The sequence below is a fragment of the Perca fluviatilis genome, chromosome 16, assembly GCF_010015445.1.
Source record: "Perca fluviatilis chromosome 16, GENO_Pfluv_1.0, whole genome shotgun sequence".
Classification (NCBI taxonomy): domain Eukaryota; kingdom Metazoa; phylum Chordata; class Actinopteri; order Perciformes; family Percidae; genus Perca; species Perca fluviatilis.
Window position 1 is genome coordinate 35,865,167 of NC_053127.1, and position 14,805 is coordinate 35,879,971.

Sequence of the window (14,805 nt, forward strand, 5' to 3'; positions counted from 1 at the left end):
GGATCTCTGGCGTGTATTAAATCCTGGTACTAAAGGCTTCACCCATTTCTCATCAAGACATTAATCTTTCTCTCGAATTGACTTTATTTTTTCTTCTAGAGATTTGTTTTATCATATTGTTAATGTTAATTTATTACCAGTGGCTTTTTCTGACCATAATGCAGTGATTGCTTCTGTGGTGTTAAACTCAAATCCAGCTAGGGCCCCTAGATGGCGTTTTAACACCACGCTACTCCGAGATGAAGCATTCAAAACCAAGTTTTCAAGTCAACTATCAGACTTTGTAAGCATAAATAAAGGTTCTGTGGAGGACCCGAGGACAGTCTGGGATGCTGTTAAAGGTTTTATTAGGAATTTTACTGTATGTTATGCCTCCAACATAAGGAAAGCTCGCTCGTCCAGATTACACAATTTAGAGTCCAAATTATCAGCATTAGATAGCCTATTACAACAAAGTTATGATGAAGAGGTTAGGCTTCAATTTGACCTTGTGAAAAAGGAGATAAATGCTGTTATGAAACAGCGGGCCGAATTTCTAATTCATAGGACGCGACAGTTGTACTATTTTAATGGGGCTAGACCCAGCCGTTTATTAGCCCTTAGATTGCGGTCCAATGAACATTTTGCGGATATCAGTACAATTAAGTCCAAAAATGGTGATATTCTTAGTGAACCCTCACAGGTTAATGCTACTTTCCGCAGCTTTTACGCTGATTTATATAGCTCTGAGATATCACACAATCAGGATACTTGTGACAATTTTTTAAACAAAATACTGCTTCCTAAGCTGCCTGAGGAAGACTCTCTGGAATTAAACACCCCCATTACCTTAGATGAGCTTAAGGAGGCAGCTCTTGATATGTGTAGCGGCAAGTCCCCTGGGTTGGATGGAATTCCTCCAGAATTTTATACTACATTCTGGGACAGTTTGGGCCCACTACTCTTGAATATGATCCAAGCCGCTATTGAGAGAGGGTCTTTTTCCAGGGGTGTGAATATTGCAGTTATTACGCTTTTGCTTAAAAAAGACAAGGACCCCAATGATTGTTCAAATTATAGGCCTCTATCACTTCTAAATGCTGACTTGAAAATTTATGCTAAATTGCTCACGCGGAGGCTCCAGCCGGCCATGACTAAGCTTGTTAACTGTGACCAGACAGGCTTCATTAGAACTAGATTAGCATCTGATAGTGTTAGGAGGTTACTCCATATAATTCATGGGTCATCTTTGTTGACTCCTCCTACCGCGGTCCTTTCCCTAGATGCTATGAAAGCCTTTGATCGTCTGGAATGGCCATATCTGTGGTCAGTGTTGAAGCTCATGGCTCTGGGGTCCTCTTACATTCATATGATCAAGGTGCTGTATGCGAACCCCACAGCCATGGTTTTGACGGGTAAGACTTGTTCTTCACTGTTCAACATAGCCAGAGGTTCTCGACAGGGATGCCCCCTAAGCCCGCTTCTTTTTGCACTCTTGCTAGAGCCACTGGCCCAGACAATACGCATAGATAAAGGCATCACCCCTATCACAATGTGTGGGTCCAATCATCATATTTCATTATATGCAGATGACATCCTTCTTTTTTTAGGCAACCCACTGCAGTCCATTCCTAACATTTTAACTATTTTTGACAGTTTTGGCGAGATTTCCGGATATAGAATAAATTGGTCAAAGTCTGCACTTCTTCCACTAAATGACGCAATGAGAAACTCAGCATTGCCCTCCGGTATACCAGTGGTTAAACAATTTAAGTATTTGGGCATTGTGATTGGTGCTTCATTGCAGTATATAATTAAGACCAATTATGAGGACATCCTGTCTAAAATTTCCTGTAACTTGGATAATTGGTCTTCACTTCCAAATTCTCTTAGATCGCGCATCTCGATTATAAAAATGAATGTACTCCCTCAAATTAACTTTGTGAGCTCTATGCTGCCCTTGCCTCCCCCTTCTCGTTTTTGGGATAGGCTACATAGCATAATTACTAAATTTGTATGGAATGGCAAACGTCCACGTCTTAAACTTTCCACGATGCAACGAGATAGATTCGCTGGTGGACTTGCACTTCCAAATTTTAAGCTATATCACTGGGCTTTTACTTTACGTCCCCTGCTTATTTGGTATAGTGACAAAATGGATGTTTCGTGGCGTTCCTTGGAGGGAAATCTAGTTCTTCCTCTGAAGTTAGATGAAGTATTATTTGCCAATATTCCTCTAAAAAAGTGTACGCTCCGTTTCGGTCCTTTAGTGTCACACGCTCTGTCGGTCTGGAGAGCAGCAGAAAAAGCTTGTAATATCCGTTCTAATTGGAATCCCTTCTCTCCCATCTTTAATAATGATGGTTTGCTAATTGGTAAGCGCCCTATAAAGATTGGCCAGTGTCGTCAGTGGTTCGACAAAGGAATTCACTCCTTGGGTGATTTAATGGGTGTCAAAGGCCTTCACTCCTTTGAAGAACTCTCCATTCAATTTAACCTTCAGAGCTCTACCTTTTTTTTTTTACTTACAGTTGAGGGCAGCTATGAAGGCTTATGGGGTCCCTTGGTTGGCTCCTCTTAAAGACCACCCTTTACTTAAAGTGTTACGTGAGACCCGGGGTACAAGAGGTTTGGTTTCTAAATTATATAACTTTTTTCTGGAAAAATTGCTTCCTCCTCTGACAATAGACTCTTCATGGCGGGCAGATATTCCGGACCTTTCCCCCAGTTTTAATTGGGACAGTGTTTGGGCTATGGTAATACATGCCTCAAGGAATCCGGATCATCAACAAATCCATTTTAATTTTATTCATAGGACTTATATGACTCCACGTAAACTCTATAGTATGAAGCTTAAACCTGATCCTAATTGTACGCTGTGCCATACAAGGGAAATGGGTACTTTTTTTCACATGATTTGGGAATGCCCTGGGGTTGCTTACTTTTGGAATATGGTTAAAGAAAGTTTGTCCACTTTATTAAATGTTTCGGCCCCCTTGTCCCCCTCTGTTTTTATTCTAGATGATCTTTCTGATATCCAACTTAACAAAACTCAGAAACGAGTGTTTTTAGCTGGTTTGACAGCCGCTAAGAAAATAGTAGCAACAAGATGGAAACCTCCACATTCTCTTAATAAGCAGTATTGGGTTCTCACTTTTATAGATGTGGTGTATCTCGAATTGTCCACTGCACACATTCATGGCGCAAGAGAGGACACCATTAGACTCTGGGCCCAGACATTGGAAAAACTCAAGGGTTTACTGAGTTGAATTTATACCCCCTTTTCTCTGGTTTTTTGGTCATTTTGTTTTATTTTTGTTGTTCTTGTTCATCTGGTTCATTCATGTTTTCCTCATTATTATTCATATGTCAACTGTCGTAGATTTCTCTCAGCTCTACTCCACTGGTTTAATTATTATCCCCCCTTTCCCCCTTTTATTTTTATTTTTTTTTATGGATATTTTCTAACAATTCTAATAATCTGTAGTACTTAAATATATTTGTGTATATTTTGATATTTTGAAATATGTTCTGTAGGTTTGTTTATTATTTATTTATTTTATGTAATCTCTCTGTATATTTTGTTATCCCACTGATATAGTGCCCTTTATAGCCTATTTATCATTGATTTATTCATTTTTATTTCGTACTGGCGTAATTGCTGATTGTTTGTCTTTGTCGTTACATGTCATGTTTAAACGATGTTAAAACAATAAAAATTTGATAACAAAAAATAAAAGCATCCAAAGAGCACCAAGTCATGGGACCTTTAAAGGGTAACTTGCGTTTTTTTCAACCTGGGCCCCATTTCCCCATGCATTTGTGTGTAATGACGCTTTTCCACTGCATGGTACCTGCTTGACTGCCTATTATTCCGATTTACATGAAACTTAGAATGTGTGGTCTACATGTGATATTGAGCCGACCCATATACACAGACCATGCTCCTTTCATAACTTGTGAATCGTTAAGGTAGACTCTTGTGAGAGGTATCATTGAACTCAGCAAAGAGTTCCTATTTAATTGGTGATGGTTTGCCCTGCACCAAATGCTTAAGCCACGCCCCTTTTAATAACAAATGACCCGTTTCTTGTACACTATTGTGTGAAGTATCACTGAACTTAGCAGAGAGTTCCCTTTTCATTGGTAACGATTTGCAGTGTCAGAGTGCTGCGCAAATGCACGGCCACAAGGAGTGGCGTCCACCAGTAACCCCGACGCGTGCAGAGGCGCAAGGGCCCGTCCATCGCTGCTTGCAGCTTTAATTACTTTTACAATCAAAATCTAAAGTTTTTACACACAATAACTCTGTTTCCCTGTTTACGCCTAACGGTTTGACTAAAACCTGGAACAATCATTCCCATCCATCAGGTTCTTATATCACTCCTCCAGGAAATAGGAAGGACCTTAGATACAACTTGCCAATCTTAGCAACCGGAGCTATTTATAGTCCGCTCAGCTGATAGAACCCTTCAGATTAGCTACAAGTCAGAAAGCTAACGCTATGCTAGCAAGATCCAAAGTCAATAACATTGTGTACAGTTGGCAATCAGTAAAAATAATTTGACAGTATGTTGAACAACAAGACAAGCTAGCTATCAGACATGTCATTGTCCCCAAAACAACATAACGACTTTTATGAACAATTTGATCCGCGATGTGTAACGTTACTGTCTGCTGCAGCGGCGCAGCCTGAAGCAGCGAGCTGAACAGTGAACGGGATGTGAGATAATGTTATTCGCTGTGAAACAAAGTCAGTCCAGAGGGGCAGTATAAATTACTTCTTACAGCGTGTGTGTTAGCGCCATCCTGTGGTGTTCAGAGGACGAGTTGGAAATAACAGATCTACATTTCCTTTTTGATTTAATGTAGTGCATTAATTTTGGACAGTAAACAGTCAGTTTGACCTGAACTCCTTTAGTAGGTGTCCTACATCACTTTTTTATGGACACCCTGCAGCCAATCAGAATCGAGTATTCACCTAGACCATGGTATAATACATTCAACAGATGATTTTGGTTGAAACAGTTGCTCTTTTCTCCTCTGCATTTGTCATTGCAACATGGAAGTATGTTGCTGTAGTATTGATTTGTGTTAATTTTAGGAATATGGAAGAATATTTGTCTTTGATAAATATTTTAAAAATATAAATAGGTTTTCCTTTTGCACTTTAATTTTTTTTTAAATACAGCGAAAGAGAGCAATTTTGCACAAGTCACCACCACACTGATCTGCAGCTTGCAAATGTGTGTATGTGTCGCGTGTATACGTAACACCACTATACCTGTTGTGTGCATGTGCTAGCACCAATTCATTAATATAGAACTGTATTGTACTGTACTTGTGTTATCTACAGTTAACATGTATTGGTCATTTTTGTTGTTTCAGTTCTGACACCAGAACAAGCGATGGGTCGATACAACAGAGTTTTGCTGGCAGTAAAACTTGGGAAGAGCAAGACAGCAGCTTACCAGAAGGTCGGAGTGGACCGATTAACCATTTCCGACAACGCTGCAATTTCAGAACTTCATGCTGTTGACCCAAAAATTTACGAGTTAAGGGCAAAAGTTCAGGAGGGGAAAACACTGAAAACTATTGTTCAGAAATGTAAGTTGGAGTTAATCAAAAATAATTTACTCAACAAAGTGGAGGAAACGAAAACAAATGGAGATCTTTTGAAAATTGCAAAGAGAAAGAAGTAGGTGGTTTATGAAGATTATATGTGACATTTTGTTTAGAGATGTTCTGATACTGCCTAAAACGCTGGTATCGGTATCGGGAAGTAGTGGAGTTTATGCACCGATCCGATACCAAATAATAAAGCCCTTAAGAAAATGTACGTTATTTATGTTCTTTTTCCGTTATAACTGACTGTCAAACTGGATAATAAAAGAAAGTTCTGTGGCATTCATTATTTGTGTCTGTTCATGTTTCACAAAGAGTTTAACCTGAGCCAGACCGACAACAAAGATAGAAATAATATCACATCCATACAGGGATAGTAGTATACAGTTGTTAAAACATAATCAAATATATGACACACTGATATCGGATCGGTACTCGGTATCGGCCGATACGCAAGTTCAGGTATCGGGAAGCAAAAAATGGTATCGGGCCATCTCTAGTTTTGTGTACCGTTTAAGTTCATTATTAAAAAGTGTTCTGTGGTGGTTGGGGTCGGCTGGCTGTGACGTTTTGTTTATTTTCTAGTTCAGTTTTGTTTTCCACTGTTAGTTTCTCTGTTGGCCCTGTCTCTCTCTGTGTCTCCTCTGTCCCTGGTGTCCGCCTTCCCACCTCCTTCCCTCTGCATTACCATTTAAATAAACCGTTTTCTGTGAGCCTTGCATTTGGGTCCGTTCTGTCTCCAACATAACATGTTCTACTTTGGCTCCATTCCAGCTCTATGTCCCACCCACACCACTATATGAATATTTTTTTACTGTGTATTAGGTTGAAAGTTTTTGTGTTGGATTTTATATTACACAATCGCAAATTTAACTTGGAGATTTTCTTTCTCATCTAATTGCATATCAGTTATAAATATTGGGTATTGGTTTGATTATCAACTAAAAATCAGTATCGGCCATTTCTGTAAAATACATTTTCTAAATTGTTACAATTAAATGTTTTGAAACTGTGTTTTATTGTTTAATACGTAACCCTAACATTGTACACTCAACCACTTAACCACTCAGTATGATATCTCACTTTATCGCCAGGTACGCACACCGCTTAACTCAGTGGGACAGTGGTGGCCTAAAGGTTAGAGAAGCGAGCTTGTGACCGGGAGGTCGTCGTTTCAATCCCCAGACCGACAGGATAAAAGTCTGCGTGGGGAAAGTGAAAGAACAGGGCTTTGTCCCTCCCTCATTACCACCACTGAGGTTCCCTTGAGCAAGGCCTTAACCCCAACCGCTCCTTTGGAGCTGCTCAGTGGCTAGCAGATCAGACTGTGGTTGTACTTCCAGGTATGAATGTGGAACTGTGTGAATGTGACAGGTCGTTGTTGAAAATGGGAAGTTGTTTTCAATTGACTTACCTGGATAAATAAAAAAAGTAATTAACTAATGGTGGTGAATGCTTAACTTATTATTCGTTAATTAACCACTCAGTATGATCCATCACTTTATTTGCAGGTACGCACTATGATCCATCACTTTATTTGCAGGTACGCACAATGCTTCAGTAATGGTAAATAATGGTTAGGTAAACATTTGTTAAAGCGCCCATATTATGCTCATTTTCAGGTTCATAACTGTATTTTAAGGTTGTACCAGAATAGGTTTACATGGTTTAATTTTCAAAAAACACCATATTTTTGTTGTACTGCACAGCTCTCTCTCACTTCTGCAGATCCTCTTTTCACCTGGTTTCTGTTTTAGCTACAGAGTGAGACCTCTTTTCATCTTCTTCTTCTGTACTATCTTTGATTGCACTCGCACATGCTCAGTAGCTCAGATGTAAATCATGTCAGCTAGCTAACTCTAGAGACAGTAAAAGAAAGGCTGTTTCTCCAACTTTGGTCAGTTACAAGGCAGGATTAGCTGGGAGACTTCTAAATGAGGGCACACATGTAAGTAGTTCTTTTGTAGATTATGGTGAACTTGTGTGTGTTGTAGCAGTGCTTTGCTATTGAGAACGACGTAGCATGCTAGCGTTAGCATTAGCGTTAGCATTAGCGTTAGCATGCTAATGCTAACGGTTAGCATGCTAACGAGCTAACGGTTGCGGTTAGCCAGCTCATTTCGGACTGTGACATCACAGTCCGAGCCGATTTTGAACAGCTCACCAGGAGACTGAAGGCAAGACACATTCAGAAACTATCTCACTCAAAACAGCATGGATGGATTTTTTTCAAAGTTTGTATGTGTGTGGAAGCACCAGAGACACAAAAGAACACCCCAAATCCCAGAAAAAGTGTTTTTTTCATAATATGGGCACTTTAAAGTCCCACTCCGATCATATTTTGAGCTATTTTTAAACATTCTCAGTGGTCTTTAAATGATGATTATGCCATTTTTAGCCAAAATCACAAAACCTGTGCCGTTTTCTGGGACTTCGCTTCAGCAGAGCGGCAGTAGCTCATTAGCAATTCGCCTCTGCGTTGTGGGTGGAGCCGTTGGCACGGAGACGACCCTCCCCCTCCTCGTTGCTGAGAGCTCTCTCTCCCTCCCGCTAGCTGTCACCTAGCTTTTCACCCCCAACCTGTCATTACCGTTGCAACAAAAATGGAGAACAATATTGGAGCTATCCAGCCCTACAGTTTTGAGCCAGATGCCAGCTCGGACGAGGAACAAGATGAACAAGAGGACGTACATAGTTCAAGTCGTCTACAAGTGGATGTATCAGAATGGTATTGTTTTTGTAATCTCTTGAATTGACTATTTTCAGGCCAATAACTCCTAATAACATGTTAGTAAATAAATATGTTTGTGGACATGCTCCAAACATTTAGTCAAATTAGCCTTTTTGAAGTTTTCATAGCTATCGCACAAAGAATAAATCATAGTGCTGCAGAATCAAATCTAAATTTAAGTTTACTTATAGAGCACATTGAAAACCTAAGTCTAAAGTTTAAAGTTAAATTGTGCATGTATTTATTATTCCCCCCCTCCCCCATCAGGTGTTCATGTGGTAAATGCATTACAATGCCCATTGCTTCTGAGAATATTTGCTGCTGGGAAATACCCAAGGTAGATTATATGATGCTATAAATTACTTATTTACAATTGTATTGATAATTATTTTGTCTCCAATATAGGCCACTGTCCACATAATTGATGCTGTCGGTATTTTTCCCCTTTTAGGTTGTTGTCAAACTAAGGGCTCTACTGCAGCCTCCTACCTGTATGAGTCTTCACCCAGGATTAGAGCCAGTGTGCCTAGATGAATTTGCACTTGAGAACGCCCTAAATATTTTCAGAGCCCTCCACGGCCCTTTGCTAATAAATGTTTATAATGCGTAAGTAAAATACTGTTCCCTATACAGTAATAAAATATATAATACTAAAATACAGTTCGTGCACATCAAAAGATGCATAGGAGAAATCACAAGATCCCACATCGTGTCGTCTCAAAAATGTCTGCATTTCAGATTTTTGTAGTCCAAAATATTGCAACAAATAATGATTTACTAAAACAGTAATCACATTTTATTATTATTATTATTAAAGTATACATTTAAGTATATACAGTAGTTATAATCTTGCATTTTTTTCATAGGCAGAGGAGGTATCTGGCCTACCGCCAGTTTGTCAGCTGGGTGTGGGGGTACTTGGGCCATGGCAATAGGATAGTGATCCCATCCTGTGTCGTGGTCAGAATCCGCCAGCAGTATCCAGACCCTGAGGGAAATTATGTTGGTTTCTTACACCACTAGATCTCTCTCTCTCTCTCACACTAGATCTCTCTCTCTCTCTCTCTCTATATATATATATATATATATATATATATCTCTATATATCTCTATCTATCTATCTATCTATCTATCTATCTATCTATCCATATCTATATCTATATCTATATATATATCTATATCTATATATATATATATATATATATAGATATATATCCTCTCTGTGTTGTCCTGACCCTGACTCCAGGCACTGTCTGTTAATGATTGAAATTAAACATCATATGAATTAAAATAATCAACCAGAAAGAATAGACTGCCATGTCATTTGTGTTTGAGGTCTGCCAAGACGCAAAATAAATAAAGTGCATCAGTGGCTGAAGCGAGATACATAGGCAGCAACAGCCTCTTGCTTGTCTGGTCTGTGGAACTGAGAACACAGGGTGTCTGGGATCTTCAGTTCCTGAAGCTCAACAGTGAATTTTGCTGGTTCATGCAGCACCTCGTCGAAGAAGACGCGCATTAGGTTGTCCACATAGGCTGGGAAGAAAAGATAATCATTAATCTGTATGTACCAAAAAATAGATAAAAATAAAACAATTATTGATATGTCTTTAATCTACCATATGATGTTTTTTTCTTCAGTGGCTGGATCGTGTGTTTTCCTTTCTTGTGCTTGGGGTATTTGATCTTGTATGCTGGTGTTCCGTCTCTAGACGTCAGCTGTTCCCTGTTTCCATTTTCATTAAAATGCAGCGAAGCGAGATACAACCTGAAATCAGAAATATATAAAATGGCCATCCAAAAAAAACAAATGAATAAATTCCAACCTGGATTCAACTAAGAATATAGGTGTGAGACAGGTGTGTGCTTTTCCAAATAACAAATAAATTGACTATTCTGCATAGCATTCCCCTGTAGGAGAAGACGACATTTTTGGGGGCAAATCGCAGAATGACGCTGTGGGAACCCTCAATGGCCGATGTTTGGTGCTTTGGGCTGAGTTTTGCCACACCTTTTAAGAGGTATTTGTTTGACACAGTCCTCTGCAGTTTAAACAAAGCCGTTGATGCTGCAATTAAAGCCCATGTTGCAAGTTAACCACCACTGTTGATTAATAGGTACATATAGCACTCAATATATGTATATCATTGTTAAAAATGTCTCCAAATAGTGTTAAAGGCCAGTTTTTGTCAGGTTTTTATCGTTTTTGGTATTAGTGGGTTTTTTTCCCGGAATTCGGTGATGACGTCACGTTGGGGAGATGTGTATCAGCCTGGTACTAGAACTATGGTGACTGACTGGGATGAGGAAGAGGGTTTTTTACTGTCCGTGAATAGCACCAAGTGAAAGTCAACGTTTTATTTATATCTAGTGACAGTGATCATGTCGTTAGTTCAGATAAGTACCGCTAAACTTATCTAGATCTAGAAAATACAAGGCATCATGCTAGCTATGTGCTAACTTGCCAGTCCCACCTGTGAAATCCCCCGATGGTTGTAAACACATAGATATGATTGTTATCATGATTAGATATCTCACGTTTTGATGGTAGCCTACTAGCTCCAGTAACAACATATTTGCCTAGTGTTTATTTATTACTTGGACGGGGATGCTGTTCAGCTTTTCATAAGTTTAGACAGCTAGCCTACGCCCGACGTTTCCGCTAACGTTAAGGCAACAGCGTTAGTCTACGCGGCTAGGTAAATATTACAACTGCCTTCAGAGTTTCCTATATCTGCGTCCACGTTGTCAACATAAGACTTGTGGCATTAGTGCTCCTTTTGTACCATAACTTTATTGAATGAAACGTTAAACTTCGCTCCTACGAGATGGTTTTTGTTAGTTAGTGAGTTGCACACAAAGCTAACTGGCTATAGTTAGTCTGTACGTATGCTAGCGGACATTAGCTAACGTTGCATAGCCAGCAAGCAGCTTCGGCGAGCTAACCTCGACAGCTAACACATCCATGTGTCTCCATTTCAAAACATCACTGCAGATTGACTGCTTTTAACAGCAGAGGTTGATTGTGGGCAACATACTGTCGCGGTTCGGCTCAACAAACTACTGCCGATTCGAAGTTGCTGGCTGGCTACGCAACGTTAGCTAATCCCGCTTAGCATACGTACAGGCTAACTATAGCCAGTTAGCTTTGTGTGTAATGTTACAAAAAACACCTATTTCTTATTTAGGGAGCCGCTTAATATTTCATTCAATAAAAGTATGATACAAAGGAGCACTAACGCCACATGTCTTGTGTTGACAACGTGGACGTAGCTCCGAAGGCAGTTGTAATACCGGTATTTAACTAGCAGTCTAAGCTAACGCTATTGCGCTAACGTTAGCAAACGTCGGCGTATCGTTAGCTAGCTGTTTAAACTTGTGAAAAGCCGAATAGCATCCCCGTCCAAGCTGCCTTTCACTTCCCCCCCAATATTATTATACACATTGACTCGGTCGAGACCAAAAGCCATATTTTGCCAGACCAGCAAAACCGGGACCGGGACAGTGAACCGAGACGGGGCTTTGGCCTGTCGTCTCCCCAACGTGACGTCATGCAATGCATTGTGGGGGAAAGACAAACCGCTGTAAAATAGTACCTACTTTTTCGTGTTATATTCTGTTTTGTGATACCTAACAACATCAAATACATGAATAACAGTTTAAATGTTTATTACCAACAAGCAATTACCACAAATTCGTTGGAAAATTAAACTTGCAACATGGGCTTTAAAATATTGATAGCATTAATATTAGAATATTCTTTTTCCATACACATATCCAATATCACTTTTAGGAAAGTTGTGCAATAGCACAAACAAGTTGGCAAATTAATGTTGATATGTATTATTTATAGCAAACAAAAGCATGGATACCGGTACACTAAATGATCTTGAGATTACATGCCTGATTTCAACCACTTTTTGGGGCGGCTTCCATCCAAGGCAGGGTGCAGACACTCAGGGAAGAGGACGTTGTCATGGCTGTGGATGTTCTGGACATGATTACTGAATGATGTCCACTTAGCTACAGCTTCTTCACCCGATGAGGAAGAGATGGCACACCAGTACAGATGGTTTACCAGACTCTGCTGCCATCTCTTTAACTCATTGCAGTCCTTCATCTTTGCCAGAGCCTCTACTTTCTTCGAAACACCTGAATGGCGAGAATGAGCAAATGGAAGTCTGTTACTTGGGACCGTGTATATCAAAGTTCAAGAACCATGTGAATAACATTTTTTAAATTTACTTCACCTTTGGCAACATGCCAAACATCATAAAAGTGCTCAATATCGTTCCTCTCAATTCTCAAAAGCTTCTGGATTTGAGAGTGTCTGTCGGTAACAATTGATGCAACTTTCACAGCAGATTTTTCCAGGAAATCGAGACTCCTGATCAGGCCCTCTTTCTCCATTTTGGCACTGCCGCCACATTCGTTACTCTGTGGGGTTAGAGAAAACAATATTGCACAAACACATGATTTTTTTTTCTATTTCACATCAACATTCTGTCATAGGTGAGATATTAAAATAAATGATTAATGCAGAAGGTCAGACTGTCATATTCACCATGTGACATTTATTTTCATAGATTGATTTTAAACTGTGAATTATTCAGGTTTTGCACATGAGCATAAATGAATAAAATCTAATTCAGAAATAAATTAAATGTTTTTATTGCGCTCCTAGACTTCTGGGGGAAATCAAACTTTACCATTTCTACGTGAGCATGTAGTCCAAACGGCCTCAACCCTCAAAAAAGTGTGAATGGGTGCTCAATCCTCAAGCAATTAAATAACAAAAAATGCACAAAAGTACAAGACAATATCCTGTACCTTTTGGACTAAGTGGGCATGTGCCATAATCTCACCTGCACCAACTGGACATCAATAATTTTTCCCGTGTTGAGGTCCATCATTGAGTAAGAGCCATATTTTGCACAGTGTCCCGGGCTGTCGGCTCTCATGTCACCCCCAAGCTCGGCTCCCCCAGGCCTACTCTTTGTTTCCTGGATCAGGTCTGCTTGGGTCCGCTTCCACACAGCGAAAACACATGGCTCCATAAATGATGAGGCATGGAGGAAATATGTGCTCTCTACTATGTTGCAGACTTTGAGTGCAGACAGAACCTGTAACACAACCAAATCTCGATGAGTTGATTATGTTTTGAAATTAGACAGAAATTACACACACATACGTCCATTAATGCTGTATATTTTTATCCACTTCTTGCTACATTTATTCACATTTATCTACTGTTACTTACTTTGCTGATCTGTCTAAATGACGTGCCAGTAAAGTGTACTGCAGCAGATAACTGCAGGTTGCCTGCTGGGGTGCTGCCGATGATCGGCTGACTTTTCCACTGCCTGGAATAGTCAGAGAAAGGACATTTCTGTCTGATTGACAAAAATGTTCCCCTGACATACTTCTCCAGCTCACATGTCCGCTGACAGATTGGACAGTCATGGAACAGAGCAAGGAGGCAATCTTCATATACAAGATATTTTACAATATCTTGTTTTGGTGTTGGAGGGCTGTGGGGTGGGTGGAGGATGAAATATATTATATTACTTCATCTCTCTTTTCATAAAACATAATACAGCAATTCGACTACAAAGTAAGTGATCACCTGACAATGGTTGAGTCACTCAAAGAAGACATGCTGGGGTGATATGTTGACTGAGAACTGTCAACTGGTTCTTCCTCAGCATCATCCAGATCCTCTGTGTCATCCAGCAATGTCTCAAGGCGTCTCCTTTTCAAAGGTGGGGGCCTTGTCTTGTCCGGTGTTGAAGTAAATCCTCCAAACTCTGCTTTCACCTCAGTATTGGTTCCAAAGGAACTGGTGGATGGATTCACTTGGATAGCTGTAATATGACAATTTTAAATATGAACAGACATGTATTACTATGACTACATATTACAGTGCAGGGGTCAATACACATCCGGTGTCACTATTTTCATAATAATAAGTGACATTCACATATTCAATTTTAAGAAATGGTGCATACAAAGAATATCTAAAAATATTAAAAACAATAGAAATCATTAGATCATGTCATTACACAAAGCAACACTAACCTTTGAAATGGATTTGAGAGTATACTCTGACAGCTGGGTGGCCACAGTTGACCTTCCCCTCTTCTGTGGCTCCCACTGACAGCCTACATCTCTTGTCTGTGTGGCCGCCGCAGAGTGACGTTACTCTGAAGAAACAGAGAAAACAGAACACAATAAATAACTTTACCATTAATCATACACTTTTCTCAGTAAGGTAGAAGTCATATAGTCAATATAGAAGCATTACAGTATTATATACACGTTAATTATTATTATCCGAAGTTAATCAAAGTTATCACCGATCACCAATCATATTCTCACTCCGACGTCGCTTCGATATTTCATCCCTCCCACTGTGATCAATCAGGACATATTTAGTATCAGTGGATTGCTCGGAATTTCGGGATTATTAT

The 14,805-nt window shown here is 39.7% G+C and overlaps 1 protein-coding gene across 1 annotated transcript; it reads right to left on the minus strand.

The window, feature by feature from the left end:
- Positions 1 to 9,556: 9,556 nt before the first annotated feature.
- Positions 9,557 to 14,195, minus strand: LOC120543620. The gene is made up of 7 exons (XM_039776760.1): positions 13,962 to 14,195; positions 13,596 to 13,866; positions 13,201 to 13,458; positions 12,586 to 12,772; positions 12,239 to 12,487; positions 9,955 to 10,103; positions 9,557 to 9,871 (listed from the first exon to the last, which is right to left on the minus strand). The coding sequence occupies exons 1-6, from the start codon at positions 13,991 to 13,993 to the stop codon at positions 10,051 to 10,053; spliced, it is 1,050 nt and encodes a 349-aa protein (XP_039632694.1). The 5' UTR covers positions 13,994 to 14,195; the 3' UTR covers positions 9,557 to 9,871; positions 9,955 to 10,050.
- Between the last annotated feature and the right edge of the window lie 610 nt (positions 14,196 to 14,805).